General features: G+C 37.0%; 1 protein-coding gene across 5 annotated transcripts in view; it reads right to left on the bottom strand.

The window, feature by feature from the left end:
- LOC106870290 (paladin) overlaps positions 1-8,869 on the bottom strand; it is a 141,597-nt gene that overhangs the window by 32,232 nt on the left and 100,496 nt on the right. For all 5 annotated transcript variants that reach the window (XM_014916313.2, XM_014916314.2, XM_014916312.2 and 2 more), the window contains exons 3-6: positions 7,150-7,286; positions 5,360-5,536; positions 2,353-2,523; positions 561-715 (exon numbers count right to left, since the gene is read on the bottom strand). In XM_014916313.2, coding sequence (XP_014771799.1) covers positions 561-715; positions 2,353-2,523; positions 5,360-5,536; positions 7,150-7,286 — 640 coding nt within the window. The remainder of the gene's footprint in view (positions 1-560; positions 716-2,352; positions 2,524-5,359; positions 5,537-7,149; positions 7,287-8,869) is intronic.

Here is an 8,869-nt window from a genome sequence, read left to right as displayed (position 1 = left end):
GAGGAGGAGGAGGAGGAGGAAGACAATGTGGATGAGAAGGAGGCTATATATTTGTGTGTGAGTGTGTGTGTATAAGTGCATGTTACGATTCACAATTTGCAAAAGAGTGTTGCTGTTTAACCCCATGACAGCTCTCTCTCTGAACAGATCTATGATTGATAACTTTCCAGCCATGACCATCCAGCCTTTGTTCCTCAGGTTTCATATATGTTTCATATAACATTATCCACTAATATAATTTCAGATAAAAGCATGAGCACGAAGATGAGGAGGAGGAGGAGGAGGAGGAGAACGTCCACCAGCAAGAGCAAGACTACAACAACGAGCACAAAGACACCCACAGCATGACCACATGCACAACCACAACTGTAACCACTTACACAAACATGAACACAAGCATGAGCACAACAATAGCCACAGTCATGACCACAGTGTGATTTTAGTAAAATTTTTGGCTGCTTTTTCTAGCATGTTTAGCAACTACAAAGAGAAATTGCAAGTAAATGGTTAAAACAAGTAGGTAGTACTATTTAAGCTTACTGGGTACACATTATGCTTACCTGAGACCTGCATATTCAAACTGTAACCTGGAATACATTTCGTTGGATGTAATGAGGAAATCTTCATACTGTACATTGTAAATGTAAGGTTCTTCGTCTGGGCAGTTGTAAAAGGGGAAATCAAAGCTGTCGCTTGTCGCAGCATATCTTAAAACCTGTGAAAGAATCCAAAAATTTTAGCATTCACACTGATTTGTATATGTCAGATATTAATTTTGAGTTAAACATTAACCCATTACCTATCAGTGATCTCATATGAGATCACTTAAAAATTACAAATTTCGTAATTATCTGTCAATATTTACACATATCTAACCTTTTTGCTATATCTACTAGGTATATTTCTCTGATATTCAAATGAGGTTTGCTAATTTTTCACCCAATATCTCGCTTATTTCTACTTAAAATGTTATTTTGAAATGTTATTTTAATCATTCCAGCGTGTTTCTAAGGCTGTTTTATGCTAGAAATCAAAGTTTCATAAAAAAAATTCCAGTTAATAGAATTATGGGAGGTAATAGGTTAAGGTGGTGAGCTTGGCAGAATCGTTAGCACACAGGCAAAATGCTTAGTGACATTTTGTCTGTCTTTATGCTCTGAGTTCAAATTCCACCAAGTCAGCTTTGCCTTTCGTCCTTTCAGGGTTGATAAAATAAATACCAGTTGAGTATTGGGGGTTGATGTAAGCAACTTAACCCCTTGCCCTGAACTTGCTGGCCTTGTGCTACAATTTGAAACCAATACTGAGTTATGCATTAAGGTGGTAAACATGCTGAGCAAAATGCTTAGCAGCATTTCATCTCTCTTTGTGTTCTGAGTTGGGAACTCCTGTATTAGAGGCATCCTGCCTTATCTCACCTGTTGATCAGGTATTTACTCTTTTACTTGTTTCAGTCGTTTAACTGCAGCCATGCTGGAGCACCGCATTTAGTCAAGCAAATTGACCCAGGACTTATTCTTTGGATGCCTAGTACTTATTCTATCAGTCTCTTTTGCTGAACCGCTAAGTTACAGGGACCTAAACACACCACCATCGGTTGTCAAGCAATGTTGGGGGGACACAGATACACAAACATATACACACACATACATATATATATATATACATATATACGGTGGGCTTCTTTCAGTTTCCTTCTACCAAATCCACTCACAAGGCTTTGGTCGGCCCAAGGCTATAGTAGAAGACACTTGCCCAAGGTGCCACGCAGTGGGAATGAACCCGGAACCATGTGGTTCGTAAACAAGCTACTTACCACACAACCACTCACTCCTGCGCCTATTTAATAACTATCTTCTGTTTATGTGTGCTTGTATTTGTTGTAGGTATGTATGTGTGCATGCATGTTAGCATGTATGCCTGTGTGAATGAATGAAATCATAATTTCCTTCATATACATAGACCGATAGTCTCTCTCTAACATATTCCAATGGTAGAACCAGTTCTGCATTTTCTTGCTGAGCAACCTGCACAAATGATTTGTTTATAGTGATTGATTAAACGTTTATGCTGTACATTAGCTCAATCTCTCCATCAAATCAGCATCACTTGAACAGGTGCACATTGTACCACATGTCAGGAGTTGAAGTGATTACAGAACAAGTTGAGATGAAGTGTTTTACTTGAGAACACAACTCACCACCCAATCCAGGAATTAAAAGCATAATCTCACAATATTGAGCACAACATCCTAACCACTAGGTCATGAGCCCTCAACTAACATACATTATGATCATAATATTCAAAATTAACAGGGGACATTAACATAATTAGAAAAGCAAAGTGAGATACCTGTTTGCGAAGTGTCAGTTCATGTTCATTGGCCTCTTTCTCAGTTAATCCTGTAACAATGCAATCATGCACTTCTTCCTTTGTCCGAATTGAATAAGACACAGCATTTTCAGCATGTTGGTTGACTGCCAGTACAAAAACTGGTTCTTCTCTCAGATTAAGTAGCAAAACCTACAACAGAAGACATCACATTTACTCTGAATTGAAGCAGTTATTTTCTTTTCTCAAGAATCAGTCGTTCCTTCATTTGAATGTGTATTTTTCGGTGTTTGTATGGGTTAGACAGAGAGGATTTAAAGCAAGGTTTTGTGATTGGATACTGTTTCTATACCAACCCTTATCTACTTTTCAATTGACAGAGGTTTTTTTGCCTTTTTTTATATATCATCATCATCATCATCGTTTAACGTCCGCTTTCCATGCTAGCATGGGTTGGACGATTTGACTGAGGACTGGTGAAACCGGATGGCAACACCAGGCTCCGGCCTGATTTGGCAGAGTTTCTACAGCTGGATGCCCTTCCTAACGCCAACCACTCAGAGAGTAGGTTGTTAAAAGCTTCCGGTATTTTCCCTCAATCAAATTCACTCATAAGCCATTGGTCAGCCAGGGACTACAGTACAGATGCTTACTTAATCCTTTAGTATTTAAAATGACCATATCTAACCCAAACATTCTGTCTGTTCAAATTGTCCATATCCAGCCTCTCACACCTACTCTTGAATTGTCATTCTAAAGATAAACAACTGCATTATCAAACTCTCAAAACTACAAGATAATGCATGATTAATTCAAACAATGTTGATATATAGGAACTACATCTGACTAGGTAATCTGAATGCTAAAGACGGTGAGCAAGCAGAAATGTTAGCATGCAGTATTTCGTCTGTCTTTACGTTCTGAGTTCAAATCCCACTGAGGTCCACTTTGCCTTTCATCCTTTCGGGGTTGATAAATTAAATACCAGTTGTGTACTGGGGTCGATCTAATTGACTGGCACCCTCCTCCAAAATTTCAGGCCTTGTGCCTAGAGTAGAAAAGAATCTGAACGCTAAAAAGTTAAAGTGCCATGCAATGGAACTGATTCCAAAACCTTGTGAGTACAAAGTGACCTTCTTCACCACATACCATACCAGTATCAATAGTCACATTCTCAAGAATGTACATTTTACTATTTTTCCTTTGGTAAATCAGTAGAAAGAGTTACTCTAATGTTAATAAATTACAGGCATGGCTGTGTGGTATGAAGTTTGCTTCTCAACCACATGGTTCTGGGTTCAGTCCCACTGTATGCACCTCACCTTGTACAAGTGACTCCTACTATAGCCTGACCAAAACCTTGTGAGTGGATTTGATAGACAGAAACTGAAAAGAAGCCCATCATATATATATGTGTGTACGTGTGTGTGTGTGTGTGTGTGTGTGTGTGTGTGTGTGTGCGTGCGTACATGCGTGTGTCTTTCTGTCAGTGTTTGTCCCCTACCACCACTTGACAACTGGTGTTGGTGTATTTATGTCCCCTGTAACTTAGCAGTTCAGCGAAAAGAGACTGATAGAATAAGTATGAGGCTTAAAAAATTTAGTACTGGGATCAATCCCTCCAACTAAAAATTCTTCAAGGCAGTGCCCCAGCATGGCCACAGTCTAATGGCTGATACAAGTACAAGACAATGCCAAAATGAATGGATCCACCACAAGATTCATTCCTTGTTGCAGTGTGATGGCTTGTGCATTTCACTGACCCTGAGGTCTACGCCAACAGAGTGGAAGCTCTTGGTAGAGCCTCCCATGCTGGACAGGTCAAAGAGTAGAGGCCAACAGCCCTACCCAGAAAAAATAAAGTTACAGAAGCTTACAGAAGCACTGATGACAATTCAAAGTCAACAAGACCAGGGAGAGGAAGGCCTTCCTTCAGGGAAATATTTGAGGTGAGCGTGATCGTTACCAACGTCGCCTTCCTGGCACTTGTGCCAGTGGAATGTGAAAAGACATTCGAGCAAGATTGTTGCCAGTGACGCCGAACTGGCTCCTGTGCAGGTGGCATGTAAAATACACCATTTTGAGCGTGGCTGTTGCCAGTACCACCTGACTGGCCTTCGTGCCGGTGGCACGTAAAAGCACCCACTACACTCTCGGAGTGGTTGGTGTTAGGAAGGGTATCCAACTGTAGAAACTCTGCCAAATCAGATTGGAGCCTGGTGTAGCCATCTAGTTCACCAGTCCTCAGTCAAATCGTCCAACCCATGCTAGCATGGAAAGCGGATGTTAAACGATGATGATGATGATGATGATGATGATACATATAATATATACATATATATACATATATATCATCATTATTATCATATATTAATATCTATATACATATGTATGTATGTATGCATGTATGTATGTATGTGTGTGTTTGTGTTTGTCCCCTTACCACTGCTTGACAACAGCTATTGTTTTTTGTTTTTTTTTGCAACCCAGTAACTAAGTGGTTTGGCAAAAAATACTAACAGAATATGTACCAAACTTAACAAATAAGTACTAGGGTTGATATGTTCAACTAAACCTGCGGTTCTCAACCAGGGTCCATATGAGCTATGGGGGTCCATATAAGAATTTTGGGGGGTCCACACAAGTAAACTAGTAAATAGAAGATTGACAATAGTATTTTAAGAGTCCAGGAAAAATTTTTTGCTTGAGATGTATTTATTGCAAGAGACAGATAAGTTGTTTCTCAAACATTTTACATAGTTCTGCAAGTTTCCAGCCACTGGAACACATTCTTTCAGAGAATGCTATTACAAACCTACACAAGTGAATATGTGGAAAACAAAATAAGAGGGTCCACAAGAATAGAATAGTAATCAAAGGGGTCCGTAGATAACAAATGGCTGAGAACCGCTGGACTAATAAACCCTCCGAGGCAATGCTCCAGTATGTCCACAGTCCAATGACTGAAACAAGCAAAATGTTAAATGTAAAAGATGAAAGATCTGTCGTGAGACAATCTCAAACTTACTGGTTTACTGTGTGCCAAAAGCATTTCTAGAATTTTCTTCAGGTTAGCAGTGTTTGGCTGAGCCATTCCATACAAAGGCAGGTGATTAGCTTTCCAGTACGAACTGAATATTGCAGATTCTTTCAACGGTTTTCCTTCAAAATCCACAGGTCGATCAGACACCAAGAAGTATTTATTCTAGAACAACATCCAAGGAAAAATATCATAAACACAAAGAATGATTAGCTAGTGACAATTTAAAATGACTATTTAACCATTTAAACACACTGCAGATAAATATGAATTATCTTATTGTATATCATGTCATAATCCAAATGCAGATTACTTTAGTATTTATCATATTGTTATCCAATTATGGATCACCTTATTAATTATCATATATCTAAACATGTATTACCTTATGGTTCATCATGTCATAATCCAAATATGGATAACCTAATTGTTTATAATCTAAATAAGGATTACCTTACTGTTTACCATGTCATAATCCAAATACAGATTACACCTATCCAAATAACTTGAACTGAAGAGAAGAATGTCAGTGTGATTTGAGATGGCATGCTGACATCACATAATTAGGAAGGCATTTATTCATTAAAGAATAATGGTGAAAACAATGACAAAGTCAATATGTTTATCTCTACTTCTCTTCATGACATATGCATTTCCAGTTTTTCTGTTCAGCTCAATTTTGCCAATACACATCATTACAACCTCACTAATGTTAAAGTGCCAATGTTATATGGCAAAGATAACAATCCCAAGACCAGCAAGGGTTTTAGCAAGCAAAGCTCATGGTAGCTAGTGAACATTTAGGAATCCTTAGTCAATGCCATCCTAAAGACTACCATACATGAGTAGCTGTTATTGTTGGGTGCCCAGGTCAGTTGCCCTTGAGTCATGTTATATATGTCACAGATTAACTGTAAGCTTGAACAAAGTTATGGTGAGTTTCATGTTAGATGTACCTGAGCAGAGCCATGACTGGCTTCAGGATTTCTGTATTGAGTAAAGCTGTGTGCTTCAGGTCAGCTGTACTTGAGCGAAAATATATGTCCTTCAGGTTAGCTGTACTTCTACCAAATTATATGCACTATATAATCCAAGCATACAGTCATGAAGTTTGGTTACTTTAAGGAGTGGAAAAATCTGTTATTTCAGATAACTAATCATTCTGGAGACTGTCATAGTTTGCCTGTATTGAACAAAGTTATGGAATGGAGAAAAAACAACTGAAGAAACCATTTTATCATTATTTCTAGGAGTTAAAACTTAAAATAAATGATTTATGAATGTAAATCAGTAAGGCAGACATGGAGAGATTTGATTGCTGCTTTGAACAAGTTTTGCAACTATGTAAACACTTCCGCTTTCATGACATTTGTGGCATTCATAACTTGGCTCAAGTAAACTGATATGTATAATAATGTATTCCTTACTATACATCTTCCTACATTATGGCAAGATTAATGGCAGAGGAGGTGAGAGTTCTCATGCCTAAGAAGAAGCATGTATCCTGATCAAAGAGCAATCATGTTGATAAGCTCTTGAAATGAGCTTTATAGAAAAGACAGTTATGAGATCAACTTTAGTTTTCATCTCTCAAAAGGTGAATAAAAATTAACGTCAATAAGATACCAAAGCCATCATGATATCATCACTACCACCAAAACTGTCCGAGATACCAGCTTACATATTAGATACAGGAACACTTTTCTGTGCTGTTGTGGGTTACAATCAATGGGTTTGAATGTCAAAAAAGAAGCAGAACAAAATCACTAAAAACCTACATCAATCAAAATGTGTTCTTTTGAATGTTCACATAACTTCCCAAACTTCAAACTCTCTATAATGTTGAAGTTTTGATATTCTTCTGTGACATTATTTTTGAAACTGATCACAATGTTGTTACGCTTGAAATGTGGTTCTGAAATTAAAATCAAGAAAAATCATTATTTTGAAATCAAATTAAACATCATATATAAAGTTTCTATTTGACAATTTTGGAAATTTTAGGGTCCAGTTTCAGAAACACAATACACAGGGTTATTCACAAGTCCCTTCAGAAGCTAAAAGATATTTTTGTTTGAGTCATTGGACTGTGGCCATACTGGGGCACAACATTGAAAGGTTTAGTCAAACAAATCAACCCCAGTATTTATTCTATTTTAAAGCCTGGTACCTGTTCTATCAGTTGTTTTTTATGAACTGTAAAGTTACAAGAGCATAAACAAATCAACACAAAGAGTACAAACACACACACACACACACACACACACACACACACACACATACAATGGGCTTCCATACAGTTTCATCTACCAAATCCACTCACACAGTGTTGGTCAGCTCAAGGTCATACAGTGGGACTGAACCCAGCTTTTATGTTTTTAATGCCATTTTTGCTTTGTTCTAAATATTTTTGATTTATATGTTGTTTTATATATTTTAGAAAAATGACATTATCATTTGATGAGAGAATAGTCATTTCCTGAAAAACTGCCAAAAAAATCCTAAAATTTGGAAACTTCCAAGCCATGTCACCATCCACAAGATTTTCAAACAATTTAAATCTACAAGCTCAGTTTAAGAACTTCCACGATCTTGAGGACCAAACAGTTTCATTGAAAGATAACTGTCTAGATCCCTCCTAACTTCTTGACTTTTAGCATAAAATCATAAAGGAGGATGGCATGTAAACCTAATTTTACAAGAAAGCTACAAACAGAGATCTGTTCATTTACTAATGACCAACCTTTCCAATTACTACTAAGGCTGGGCTCATAAAAAAAAAATTTTTTTAAATTAAAAAAACAGAAATATGTGAAAGGGATTTTTGCATTGCCCTGTATATAGTTAGCAGATTTCTCAGTTGTGGGTTTGAATTTTGTTGAGGGAACACAAACTATCCTGGGAAAGGAAGGGTCCTAATAGATTGTCAAAAAGATCCAAGGATGCAAGATGAGCTCCACTAAATTATAGAAAGAGACACTTCATGACTTGAATCTGATCATAATAATAGATAATATAAACATTTATGTATGACCTGCAAAATTATATACAGACATTAAACCATGTCTTAAAGATTCTGAAAACAGATCACATGGAGTTATCCAAATTCTGGGAAGTATTGCAATAGATAGCATGTCATAGATTAACCCATTACCTCTCGTAATTCTATTAACTGGAATTTTTTTGTGAAACTTTGATTTCTAGCATAAAACAGCCTTAGAAACATGCTGAAATGATCAAAATAACATTTCAAAATAACATTTTAAATAGAAATAAGCGAGATATTGGGTGAAAAATTAGCAAACCTCATTTGAATATCAGAGAAATATACCTAGTAGATATAGCAAAAAGGTTAGATATGTGTAAATATTGACAGATAATTATGAAATTTGTAATTTTTAAGTGATCTCATATGAGATCACCGGTAGGTAAAGGATTAAATCATTTTCTGTATTCAGTCTGAAAATATCATTCAGGTATAGGCATAGCAGTGTGGTT

This window comes from Octopus bimaculoides, chromosome 1 (genome assembly GCF_001194135.2).
Source record: "Octopus bimaculoides isolate UCB-OBI-ISO-001 chromosome 1, ASM119413v2, whole genome shotgun sequence".
Classification (NCBI taxonomy): domain Eukaryota; kingdom Metazoa; phylum Mollusca; class Cephalopoda; order Octopoda; family Octopodidae; genus Octopus; species Octopus bimaculoides.
The sequence above is the reverse complement of the archived record's forward strand: the minus strand, read 5'-3'. Positions and strand labels throughout refer to the sequence as shown.